Raw genomic sequence first — 13,960 nt, 5'->3', positions numbered from 1 at the left:
ACTGCTATATCTGCTTCGGGGAAGATTATCGTCATTATGCTTATATAAAAATTAAAATATAATCTTCTTGCTTTTTTCCAGATGTTTGTAAACTGATGTCTAAAACGTATTTTCCAAACAATCAGACCTTTAATTGTAAACATTACAAATTGTCTTGGGTTTTGAGGTAACTGCTCTGTACAGGTATCCTTTTCAGTCAGATCAAGAAGCTCAAGAACTTTACCAAGTACGCATTTAATAGTTTGATTTTTGACAACTTTATAAAATAGCCAATGATTCATATGAGGAAAATCAGACTTGTTTACTAAACACTGAATGAATTAACTTCTGAAAACCATACTATGGACTACACATATTCTTTCCAGCTCCATTTGAAAGTAAATCCTTGTCATAATCGTTATTACTTTGATTATTAAAACCCACATTTCTAATCATATAACAGTACCTCTATAGTACTTATCTTAGAAAAAAGATCATGAGTAAGAATGTCCTTCTTCATCAGCGCTAAAACATAATAATAATATTTAAATTTTGTCCTGGTGCTTTTGGAAACCAAAGATTCAGACATTTAATTATATATTAAAAAAAGGGACCGTTGGTCAATTTTCTCTATTTTCTTCCTCCAGATAAGGATTGTGAAAGCAGATTAAATTACTACAATTTAAAGGAAATGCTTTAACAGATTCTCCAAGGTGCCCCAACTGACTAATGAAATTATTGCACTGTTCCCTCTTAATGTCATTCAAAGTCCCTCCTTGCATCAGCAAATCTCCACACCACCTGATTTATTTTTAATGATATTACACCCTCAGTCGACTGTGTCATGGTAATAATCAGGGTGCTGCAGCTGCCTCTAGATCACATTAGCCAGCCTTAATATTGACAGTGCTGGGCCCAAGACACAAAGAGGTTACAGGGAGAGGGAGCTTAAAGGAGGATAGCCATGGGTTTTCTGCGGGAGGCAGAGGAGATGGAGGCCAGTGATCCTCCAGTTCACTATGCCCTGGAGGACTGACACCGTCATTATGCAGCTTTTCTTATAGTTCTGTGGTGCTTTAAATTCATCGGTGCCAGAAGTAGACCCCACCTTTCCTCAAGACATCAAAGACAAAACTGATGGCAATGTAACTCCCAGCATTTCTTTCTCTGGGTTCTGTGACCGGCCAAGACAGCTGCACCCTGAGTCAATTCATCCTGTGAAGAGACATTTGGATGAGGCTCAGAGGTAACAGCTCTGCAGGGATAACTTTGCAGCAGGATTACAGAGAAACTCATTTTCTGGAATATAGTTTCTTTCTTTTCTTTTTTTTTTCTTACAAACAACATCATTGTTTTATTATTGTTTCATAATTAGGTTGATCTGTTGATTTTTATATATAAATATATTCACAATAATTTTGTTAATGCTCTAGAATAAACACACTTTTATGTTATTTTTAATCAGAATAAGGCTTCATCCGTTAACCAAATTTATTTTTTAGGCTTGTCTCTTTGGTCTATTTGCATAATGGTCACACTGGGATTCGGATGAGGCCACTTGTGGGATGCTCGCACCTGATCACAGATACACTGTGGCTCATTGCCAATCACAACTTTACTGTTGATTCTTCTCAGTGAGGATAACCTCTTCTATTTGTCCTCTTCGGATTGTACATAATCAGCAAGAAGTTGCAGAGCTGTAAAATATTATCCTCCCAACCCAAATTGTGGTTTAGTCTGAAGGTGGTGGGGGGGGGTTTATGTGGGGGCCCTCAGATTAGCGTTGTTGATTAGTGGTTGGGTGTAATCCTTTCAGGCCTTCTCTCTCCAAAACACCCCAGGGATATCCCCGTCTCCCTGAGGACCAGTAGCGTGGCAGATGGATCCCCCTCCCTCCCCCTTGTTCTGCCCCCTCCAGCAGCGCACCAAAAAACAGTGTTGATGTCCTGGGACGGAGGTTGTAAAGTATCCTGAATATGAAACCACAGGCACCTTTGTTTAATGGCTCTCTCCCCACTTAGTGAGAATTGCCCCCGGGCCTGATTCCCATTCTACGTTCACGTTTCTGCTTGACTGGAATGTTTTCCAAACCCTTAGCTAGAACAGAGAAGATTAAGCGGCAAGCAATCTGCTCGTATTGCCAAGATGAAATGCTGCTAGATCTTATCAAAATTCACTGTGGGGTCCATTAGAATTATGCTGTTGACACAATAGTTTAATGGACATGATAGAATGTGTATAGAGAAGACGATGGTCTTGAGTCAGACCGGACCTTAACACTCTCTCTGATCTGATATCAGATGCAGATAACTGACCACTTGTCTGTTGGAGAAATATATGTAAATGTAACTCAATGTAATATAAAGATTTTATGAAATGACCTAACATTTCCACTTCTGTTCACAAAAAAGTGTTGAGAATTTTGATTTATACTAAAACATTTCTGTTTCTGTAAAGCATATTTAATAAACTCTAGATTAGTGGTTCTCAACTTTTAATGTCACCCCGAGTTTTTTTTTTTTTAAGAACCACAAACTAAAAAGTAATTTTATAACAGGACAAGAAGAAATTTTCACTTTGCGTTTGTTCGCCATACAAACATCAACAAAAGTAATATTCATCTCCAATGTCACATCTTAAATGAAGCTCACTGATTGTGAACTTCATTTCTACACAAAAGTGAGAATGTTTATGTCTGAAGTTGGAAAATGTTGAAGAAAGCTCAGTAGCAGTTGAAATTCAACATAGAAAAGTCAGAGATTTTTCCCAGTTCAGGTTTTTTCAAGGGACCTGGATCTAAAACATGGCTAAATTGAGTAAATCCAAGTTTTAAATCCACAAGTTGATGGAACACAGCATAACTTTCCAGCAGCACTTTTTCCTGGTTAAAGGTTTGATCAGTCTTGCTCTACTGTTTATCTTGTCAACATTTGCAACCACAATATCCTCTGAGGGAAGCACTGAAACCATCAGTGGTACTTATTCCACTTTTTCAGAACACCTGCCATTGTAATAATATGAAAGAATATTATGATGATACCAACATTTTCCTCCACAGTCACTTTCTTTTCTGTGATCCCAATGTCCCCACTAGTTACCCAAGATCTTGATTACTAAGATGTATTTCAGGTGCAGGCTGATAATTGCACACGTTCTCCTGCATTGTCAGTAAAACTGCTTTGTTCAGAAGAAAGTCTCCAGTCAAGAGCTTGAATTCTTGATCTGTTGTGGTTCAGTAACAAGCCCTGGAGTCTGGTTGTGGAACCTGACAGAGTTGCTGTCGTATTGAACAGCATGATATGTTCAAGCCCCTTAAGATTTTAGAAGCTGGGCGCTTGACTTAAAGAAGAAATAAACTTCAAGTAGTTAGGTGGCTTATTGGCAATTGTAGTTTCAATCCTATGGCTTGCCCAATTCAAAGTCCTTTGTGATTGCGATATTATACACACTGATATTGTAATGTCGACTACAATTCAATTTATTGTGCAGCTGTGCTCAGGATTACCAATTGCAAAGATTTTTTATGTCTTTAAAAGTTTTATTTCGACATAAAAGTTAATGAATCAAAGTCTGCTGTGTGCAAACGCTCATTGTCCTTAGGCCTGCCAGTCTTTCTTTAATCTTCCTAACATAAGAACATTTAGGCAAAGTTAGAACATAACTTGAAAACAGAGTGTGCACATGATGTCACAAAAAAAAAAACAAAAAAACATCTGGTTCACAAGTGGAAAATTATTTATTGTACAATGATACAAGTTTATCTCTGCAGCTTTACCACCCATGTGCCACATCACCCCTCCCGTGTCTTAGCACGCCAACTCCTCGCACAAATCCAGGCTCCTTTTATGATCGCTGCGAGGGGCTCAGCTTTCAGGAGCAGGCCAAAGAGCATGTGTGTAGACCAGGGCTTTAATTCCTATTGTGTTGGTGTTGTCTTGATGTGTGCGAGTGTGTCTGCGCTTTGGCAAGGGAGGCAGAGGGAGATGGAGATGAAGAAAAAAAAAAAAGACAGAAACAAGGACCCATCTGTCAGCATATACTGCACGAATCCCTCCCAATCCACTCGCAGTCCCTGGGGACACGAGTGCGACACAACTCACTTGTGGCAGTTTTTTCTTTGTCGAGGAAAAGGGTGATCCCAAAAACGAGCAACAATAACGGTCTTGTTTTGGACACCTTAAAAGAAAATGTCAAACAATAATGTACTTTTTTTCTGTTTTCTTTTCTTTTTTCTAAATGTTGGCAAGAAATGTAATAAGTTGCTATGCATGAGAAACACATTCAATGGAATCAAAAGAAACTCATGAAAAGTATGTTCAGATCACACATTCACAGTGATCTCTTCCACTGGGTTAGCTATCTGTGTTATACCCTAAATGAGAGTAGGCTGATTTCCCTTCCTCATAGTCATTTGGGAGACCATGGGGATTGTGGGGAGACTGGCAGGCTCCAATTCCCCATTCAGGCTGCAGGTGTGTGGCGGCCATTCTCACCCTCATGGGATGGAAGGGGATTGCTGGCTACGTGTTTGGAGGTAAGAGTGCATGTACCTGGGGAGCTCTGGGCACATCTTATTAGTCACACATACACGCACACAAACAGGCTCCTCTCTCTCCATCCACATGCCTTCATGACCAGTGAGTGCACTGACCAGGAGCAATTGGGACCATTGGGTGGACGGATGCTGCCTCAGCACCAGGCATCTTCAGTCTGAACAGAGTGACGCCTGCGCATCTAAGCAACAGATACGCCCGCCCACCCGGCGCTTCCTCCATTCGGCCATCTGTTAGAAGGTGCCCAATAAATCGTTGGATGAGACTCTGTTGTAGGTTAAGTCAATGCTGTCGATCAAGCAAAGGTCCACGTCTTTATTCCCATCCATGGAAACGTGTGGGACGCTTAAAAACAAGATGTGTATCCTCCGCTCCTGAGTTCAGTCACGAGCGCAGCTGTGCGCAGTAGCGCGCACAATGGGATCAATGTGGGGGCACGTGCGGCTCGGGAGACCCAGGCTGTCAGCGGCCAATGACAAAGGACTCCTACTGCGCCGCGGCTCGCCATGCACGAGACTGGCGGGCTTGTATTATCTCCGGCACTTGTAGTTCAAGCGGTGGAAAAGTTTTTCTTTTNTTTTTTTTTTTTTTTTTTTTTTTTTTTTTTTTTTTTTTTTTTTTGTTATTGATTTTGGAATGTGTGTCTCTTGTCAGGCCAATGGTTAAAAAATCTCTTCGGATTATATAAAAACATTTAAACAGAAATAAAGGAATACAGCAATTTAAATCACAGTAATTGACAACAATGCAAGCAGTTAAATGACACATATGCTTGGATTAAAAGAAATAAGTGTTGTGGACTGGATTCATGACAACATCTGACATGTGCATATATGGGTTTTCTTTAGGTTCCTGAGTGAGGCTTGGCTCGCAATTGGCTTTTTCTATAGAAACCCACTTGGATTCATCAATTGCAACTCATATCAGCAAAATCTGGCATTCTATGCAGGTCTTGGGTAGGACACGGGTGTCTAAGAAACATTTTTGAAATTGCAGAACATAACTGGCAAGCGTATGGGTCAGAGTTGCTCTATGTGAAACTTATAGGCAATTTACATGGCGTTATTATGTAACCAGGGGACAATCCCATCTGGAGCCCAATTCCTTCTCATATATGTGCCATATGTGAATTCTGGCAGGGATCTGGGTCAGTTTCCCCCTTCTCCAATTTGTAAACCATTTTGTACTATGAGGTAAACCATATGCCCATGTACTTCAATCATTGCAGTTTAGTATTCATTGCATTTAAGTATTTTTCATAAATGATGCAGAAACAGCCACAAAAATGAACAGATTTTGTATCTAATTTAATTTAATTGTAAAGTAATATCAGAAACTTTTGTTGAGCAACTTTAGTTTTCCTTTCCTTTTTGAGTTAGTTTACTTGGTGAATAGGTTTTCGACAATCTTAATCACGCGTATCATTTCCCTAATGACAAAAGATGCTATTTGTAATAAAAAGGTTACACAACAATTTTAATGAGGAAAAAAAATCCCAAGAGCATTTATGCAATAAAAATAAATAGTCAGCTACCATTTTGATGGCAGATGGCTATCATCAAAATGACTAGTTGGTAGTCAAAATGACCACAGTTGGTCAAAATGTACAACATTTTAACTGGTCAAATTTTAAGTATGATTCCCATTAAATTTTAATTCGCAGACTCCTTTGTTAAGAAGAAGTCTTGCTCTTAAGATTGAAGTAATTACAACCAATTTAAGATTTCCTCCAACAGAACATAATCGCAGAATCCCAAATATTTACTTCTGTCACTTTAAGAGCTGTACGTACTCAGAAATTCTCAGTGATCGGCCGCCTAAATGAAGTACCTGCAACTCCATTACTGAGTTAATCGATTAAATAATCAGATTGTCTTCCAGGGCAGAATATGACGCCAAAATGGAAGAAAACAATCGAATGAACGAGTGAAAGACGCACACACCTGCTGATCACGCACCAAGCTGTCATAATCATTTAAATACGCGCGCAAGGAGGAGCGTCTCTAAACACTGAGTTTAACTAAGTGGAAAATTCCTAATCCAACCGACTAATGACGAGATGTATTGTCGGGTGGGGTGACGCAGTCATAGTATTATAGAACATAGGTAATAATTATTTCATTCTGAATTCTAGAAAACATAATATTGCCTTTATTGCAAAGGTTTACTGTCATTCTTTAACGAAATTATCAAATAAATGCGAAAGTCACAGAGAATGTCAATAAAAATAAACTACAAATGTGTACATACGTTGAGATATAGCAGTAGTTGGGGTAGGCAACAGATCAGATGTAATGATTTATGTAATAATTTTTGCCCTAGAAAGCACAATTATAGTTTAGTTCATTTTGGGGGGCAATTTGTAAGAAAAAACAACAACAACAACAACAACAACAAAAACTTGGGTATGTACAATCAAAAATGAATGAGAAAAAGTACAGAGGAAATTAATACACTCACTAAATTATGCTTGCGTTTGAAAGAAAGAAATACAAATCTGAACACATTTACTTTCAATCCGAACTCAAATACAAAGACTACTCCTATTCTCAGGACTGCCACCCTCTCAATGTTTCTGGACCCCTTGACTTGTAAATGAGGGGTTACAAGTGCCTCCGGGAACGCGCCCCAACTCGTTCTCAGAGGGCGACCCTCCCAGTCACGAGAGCGCCACGCGCTTTTGGATAAGTTTGTTGGTGGGTGGGGCGGAAGAGGGTGGGGCTTACCCGGCTAAAGCCAAAGCACATCAGCCTAATCATGTCATTTGGAGATGAAAGTTCCGAGTGCGTTCATGGCTGTTTGACTTTGGGACAGAGGCGGGTGACAGTGGAGGAGAAGAAAAAAAAATCCGCAGCTACTCTGGACTTATTGCCTGAATTTCTCAAAGTTCTCTACTCATTTGCGCAGTGCTGTCTCCAGACAGGTGAGTTGCATTTTTTGTTCAGGTTAAGGTTATAAAAAAAAAAAAAAGAAAAAGAAAAAAAAAGGAGGGTTGACTTGTCTTATATGGCATCTGATCAGCTGATTTTACAGTTTCAGTTAATTAGAGAAAACATTTTAACACGTCAAATGTATTTAAATTGTCATGTAAAAGCCTAACAATAAACTGTAAAATTAAATACACTTTGGCTTATTTTTAATACGCCCATTCACCACAAATGTTAATCTTTTTTACGAGACAACAGATCTAAATCTTGTGCAGAAATGCATCGTTAAAGAAATACAGTCATATCATTTAGATTATATAATCTACTCCAACATCTCATCCCGTCATAGTTGGATGCTTGACGTAATCTAGATTTACAAATTGCGGAGTAATCTGTCCCACTTTTGCGCGTCAGTGTGCAATAATTAGGGCAGTTTTCAGCAAAAACAAAAGCAACATTTTGTGTCCTTAATCCTCCCTCAAATTAACAACAAATCAGCAATAATCACGCGATTAATTTATGAGAAAGAACAGTTTGGTGTGTACGTTTATTCTCCCCGAAATATAACACATCGAAGAGTAGTCAAGGAGGGGAGGGTTCTCGACACTGTTTTCATTGCTACAAAGACCAAATGTCTGAATGTTTTGTTGATTTGTGTGTTCCCTATTTAATCTTTCAGCTCTATGTGCTGAGTAAATCCCGTTGTGTCCCAGATTGACAGCATCTCTGAAGAGAGCGGGACAGCTCTCTTCGATAAGAGTGATCTAATCCTAAAAAGATGAAAATGTTCTGTTGTATGAACATGTATGGCTTTTTATTTGTAGAAGAGCTTCGTTTGAAATACTCAAAATGACAGAAACAGCAGAAGATTAATTAGCAGAGTGAGCTTTCCACACAGCGGTGCTGAAAACAGAACTTCAGTCTGCAGGGTGCCACCAGGACATTTGGGAAAAAGGGGTTCACAGATAAGGAGCCATTGGTAAACTTAAAAACTAAGATATAAAACAATTTCAGAAGTTACTTTATGATAACACGTAGTATATAGCATCACAAAAAAGCCTTATTCTCTTCAGATTTATTTTATAAAAATCTGAAGCATTTCCATACCCCTTTATTGAGTATTGAAATGTTTCCAGTCCATATATGCAACATATTGTTAGAGTACAGTTTACACATTTGCAGATGAGCAAGTAACAACTTTTTGCCCGTTCTTCTTCAGATCAACATGATGACCAAACACTTTGGGAAAGGTGGGGATGTGAGTGAGCTGGTGAGCTCCCTCAGCTGGCTCGAGGAGGACGGCAGCTCCCAGGACGGAGACGAAAGCCCAGAGATGAGGAGCCACCACCACATTCTGACTCTGGGTGGTCGCATGCGGCCCTGCGGAGAATTTGGCAGTGAGGACATGGAGGAGGAAGAAGAGGAAGATGATGACGAGGAGGAGGTCGAAGCAAATGGAGATAACGGCCCCAAAAGGAGAGGCCCCAAGAAGAAGAAGATGACCAAAGCGAGACAGGAGAGGTTCCGAGCCAGAAGGATCAAGGCCAATGCCAGGGAGCGATCTCGGATGCACGGGCTGAACAATGCCCTGGATAACCTGCGCAGAGTGATGCCGTGCTACTCCAAAACCCAGAAACTGTCAAAGATCGAGACCCTGCGGCTGGCACGCAATTACATCTGGGCTCTTTCTGAGGTGCTGGAGAATGGTCAGTCCACAGAGAGTCATGGGTTTGTGGAGATGCTGTGTAAAGGACTGTCTCAGCCCACCAGTAACCTCGTGGCTGGCTGCCTGCAGCTTGGACCCACCCCACCGATTCTCAACAAGCTTGAGGACAAGTGTGGCGGTCAGGGAGTTGGCGACTCTGTGGGTGGGCATCCACTCAGCTACCCATCCCCAGGACTTCCCAGCCCACCCTATGGATCCCTGGAAGCATCCCACGTCCTTCACATGAAGGGATTCAAAGCACCTGCGTTCGACAACCCCTCCCCTAACGAGTGCAGCAGTGGCACGCCTCCGTACGACGGACCCCTCACTCCCCCCCTCAGCATCAGCAGTAACTTTGCCCTGAAGCAGGAGCCTTCTCCACATGAATCAGAGAGGAATTACACACCCCACCCTGGCCAACATGCCCACTACCTCTCAGCCCACCACTTCCCCACTAACACAGCTGGCAGCCTACCAGGCGGGGCTCAGTCTCACCCGATCTTTCAAGCTTCTCGCTACGAGTTACCCCTGGATGTGGCCTTTGAGTCTTTCACTCCCTCTCACCTGGTCACTGCTCAGATGGGCACCATCTAAGACCCAATGAAACCAGTAAGTGACTGGTCAGAAACTGTCCACAGAAGTGAATCTACCACTGTACTAGTTTCTGGACTGACTGTGTAGAAAAAAAAGATGGTTTATGCTGAACCCACTGGGTTCAGAGAAGGAGAGACTTTTCACCTCAACTGAGTCTACCTGATGCGAACATGCGACCATGTTTATCCTTTTATTTATTGCTTTATTGTTTGATCTTGCGTTGGTGTTTGAACTCTTAACTGTTTCCGAACATTTGCCCTGCAGTTATAAAAGAGTCAAACTAACCAAAACCAACATATCTTTGCTCATGCAGAAATAAAATGCAACTAGCTGATGTTTTGAACTCAAGAGCTCTGAGAATAAATTGATCCAAAAGTCGTCCAGCTTATTAAATCGTGCACAAAGGTCTTGATGTTTAAGAAAGCAACTATTTATAAATGTATTTAATATTTATTTTGACAATGTCTTGTCCTCTTTTTTTATATTCTTCTCTCTGCACAGTTTATGTATCTCCGTCTCCTTGGTTTGTTGCCATCCACTGGTAGCTGTACGTAAGCTATTTATTTTGAGGTCTTTCAAGTGACTTGTTCATATTTGTGTTGCCATTCTTGTCACATGTACTGTTAATATTTTGCTGTTTCGCACTTATTGAAATAAATATTCTTATATTATATGCTATTTCCTTAGTAACGCTGTGTGACAAGCCTTTTTTATATTTTAGAATACAATATGTCTCTTTATATTTTTGGCAAAGACATCGCTTCATGTCACTGTGGAGTTTCTCTCGTTACAGACTTAGCTTTATTCTTTTCACATTGAATTTGTCAAAGAAGTAAGAAATTAGTTTTCTTTTGTACCTCACTATTAGTAGGTGTGTAAAAAAAAAAAACATTTGTGACCCCTTGTGGTTTTTATTGCAACCATAAGGGGTCATAAGCCTGTGATTCCTAGTGCCGGTCCCAAGTCTTCTGATAAACGCAAAGGGGTTATGTCAGAAAGGGCTTCCAATGTAAAACTGAAGCCAAATCAAATATGACCACATGAACTCCAGACCAGATCATCAAATCCCAGGTTAATAAAGAACATCTCTTGTGCTGTCCTATGGGAGTTGGACTACTGTTTCTTGAGATAAAGTTGATGGGAAGTGGGGAAAGAGGAAATGAAGCTGGTTGGTGTGAAGATAGAGGATCCAGAAGATGAAACTAAATTGAGACAATTTGGTGTGGTGAGCCCTGAACAGAAAAGCCAATAAAGGAGATGCAAGAAAACATTTCTTGCAAACGTATTCTACACCAGGTGACTTTATTGAGTCTCCCACATTACAACCACAACCTTCAATTTAGTTGATAAGAATTTTAATTAATAGACCAAATAAGGTAATGAGTAAATAAAACAGAACATGATATATGGTTTTAATTGGTTTTATAAATAAAAATCTGACAGGTGCGGTTTGCATTTTTTTCCACTCTCCCTGAGGGAAACGTTTTGGATGTCATATTTTGCTGCAACAACAGTTTAATGTCTTTTGTGGTATATTTCTAAAAGTTTTAACCATCAAGAGACAAAACCTTTTGCTGTTCTTTTTTTTTTTTTTTTTTTGCAAAACATCTTTGAACATCAATGATCAAGTTTTGCCATGGGTTTTTAACTAGACTTTTACTTTTATGACCATCGTAAATCTTTTAATATAAACAAATCCAGTATTTGTCCATCTTCCAATCAACTCTGAGCAGCTTCTTGTCTATGATAAAGCATCCACACCATATTTGGTTACCTTGTTTTACAGGTGAGATTGTGTGGTCAGGAAGATGCACTTTTAAATTTTTTTATATAAATAAAACCAATCTTTATGATAAATCTTGTTTGCATCCAAGATAAACTGCACAATTTTTTTATCTAGTTTGGCCAGAACACTCTTTCACATGTTTGCTTTGTCCTACAGATTGCTGGTTTTAAAGCACGAACTGTACTTATTTTAGGTTCCTTTTTGACAACTTTCTCAAATTCCACTAATCTATAAAGGCTAGATTTGTAGCTTGCCAGGCCTGACAAGGTAGACAGACAAATCTTGATGCGTTTGCAGGAGAGCCATACTTTGCATTTTGTGAAATGCTTAAAGGTTGGAATATTGTTTTTTATAACACTACTCTGCTTTGAACTTCTCCACAACTGTTTTCCTGCCATGTTCTTCGTTGCACTGGGTTTTGTTTAGGGTTACTAGAGTAACATTAGATAAATTCATATGCACACATATTTTAGACTTATGTTTATACAGAATTTTGAAAACGAGCTAGCTTTTGTCTTCCATGTGTAAATTATTTGACGATTCAAACAGCATACAATCTCCAGAAAACACATTCAACTTTATGCTTGCCACTTCAAAAATGCAGAAAATTTGAGCTACAAATGCTTTTGAAAGGGAAGTCATCCACTGCGCTTACTGATTTATCTGCTTTTGGATTTAGTTTTTAACAACAAGATGTGCTGGTTTCTTACCAGCAGAGGAGAAGTTTTTGACTTGTGTCAGCAAACCACCTGGTCTGTAATCAGAACAAGGAGAAGCAGTGCAAAAATGGAATCTGATTCCATTTGATTTGAATCATTCAGTATTTGCTAAACCAATGATAAAAGGGAACTGTTGCTGAATATGAGCATCTGTGTGCCAGTCTGTGCATGATGTCACTCAGTGTCTTGGCTCCAGGCTTTCTCTCAGGTCAGACGGGAGGCTGTTGTCGTGGGCCATGGGAAAAACAGCTCCGGGGAACAGGTGAACGTGTCACAAGGGGTTTTTCTGAGCTCCTCTCGCTCACTTTTCGCTCACATGTGCCCCATTTTCCCATCAGGTTCATGCCAAAACACCGTGGGGCGAGAGATCATGTAAAAAAAATTAAAACAAATAATCGGTATATTTTTGCCAGAGCGTGGGAAAACAAGAAGGCACGGAAAATGATTATGATTTAAATTGTTGACAGTGAAACATTGTGTCTTATGTTTTTGTTATCAAAATGGAAGAGTATAGTTTTATGAAATATATTTAGAGATCATAATCAGCCTAAGCTATTGATAACACAATAATGGCCAAATAACTAGTTTTGACTTCAATCGTCACCCTAAACACCACAATGAGACTTCAAATAAACAAAACACAGGAAGCCAAAGTACAAAAAAAAAAAAAAGTGACTAGGAAGTGTAGGAGCTGGTGTGTGAATGCATGTTTATCCCGTCTGGACGGTGGGCAATTGCAAGAATGGGAAGTTGTTGTCCAAAAGGACTTTCCACCTCTTCATCTACCTCTCCAAAATGTTTGTCTTTTCCAGTTCTGGCAAAAGTGCCAAGAGGCTTTCAAAGAAAAGGGAGTGATTGTTTTAGTGGGCGCCACTGGTCTATTGTCGACGCAGCCTGTTCTTTCTCTTGACCTGTGACCTGTATTGTTGTTAGGATTCTTGTTCGGGGAGAGCAGACAGCTGGGGGAGCCGCAGGGGGGCTGACGGACAGCTGGGACAATTTTGGAGAGAGGAAGAGAGAAGAGGAGCGAGAGCATGAGGGGAGAAGGACGAGAGAGAGGGAAAATGAAGAGCTTGTTTTGGACAAATAGAAAGGCCAGATGAGGTGACGGAGGTCCTCGCTGCTCATTCACAAGTTTGTCCTCTTTGCTCTTGTGGGTCAGCCTTGGCACAGGAGTGACACATAGCTATACAGACAGACACTCAGCCTGTGAGAAAGTAGCGGCAGAGTTAGCCGGCGCACTCTCTCTTTGTTGCTTTGCTTTTTGTTGTAACAAAAGTGGTAGGAGCCGGGGCAGGGAATGTGAATTATCCTAGAGTCCAAATACATGGATATGGAAATAATCCCAGTAAACTGACTTTGGGTACAAGATTACAAAACACAGAGGCAGATGATGTTATGGGGCGAGGCTTGGAGGAGAGTATAATGGCCAAACAAGACAATTTTGGAAGATTTATTGTCTACGTCTGAATAAGTTTTCTGTCTTCTCTTAAAACCCAGGGTAACATTAGTAGCTATACTTTACAAGTCTTAGTTGGCTGAACACAACAGATTAGCGCAGAGTTTATATCATCAAGAAAAAACACATTTTAGGGTTTGTGTTTCAGATATGTATTGACTTAAGGTCCTAAATAGGACTTTGTTTAGTGATTATGACTGAGAGTAGCTGATGACACTCAGTTCCTACCTGTATTTGT

At 40.1% G+C, this 13,960-nt stretch overlaps 1 protein-coding gene across 1 annotated transcript; it reads left to right on the top strand.

The window, feature by feature from the left end:
* Positions 1–7,310: 7,310 nt before the first annotated feature.
* Positions 7,311–10,444, top strand: neurod4 (neuronal differentiation 4). The gene is made up of 2 exons (XM_007556618.2): positions 7,311–7,455; positions 8,679–10,444. The coding sequence occupies exon 2, from the start codon at positions 8,685–8,687 to the stop codon at positions 9,756–9,758; it is 1,074 nt and encodes a 357-aa protein (XP_007556680.1). The 5' UTR covers positions 7,311–7,455; positions 8,679–8,684; the 3' UTR covers positions 9,759–10,444.
* Positions 10,445–13,960: the final 3,516 nt, after the last annotated feature.

Source organism: Poecilia formosa, unplaced genomic scaffold, assembly GCF_000485575.1.
Source record: "Poecilia formosa unplaced genomic scaffold, Poecilia_formosa-5.1.2 Scaffold80, whole genome shotgun sequence".
NCBI lineage: Eukaryota > Metazoa > Chordata > Actinopteri > Cyprinodontiformes > Poeciliidae > Poecilia > Poecilia formosa.
Note: the sequence above shows the minus strand (reverse complement) of the source record. Positions and strands in the feature narration are given on the sequence as shown.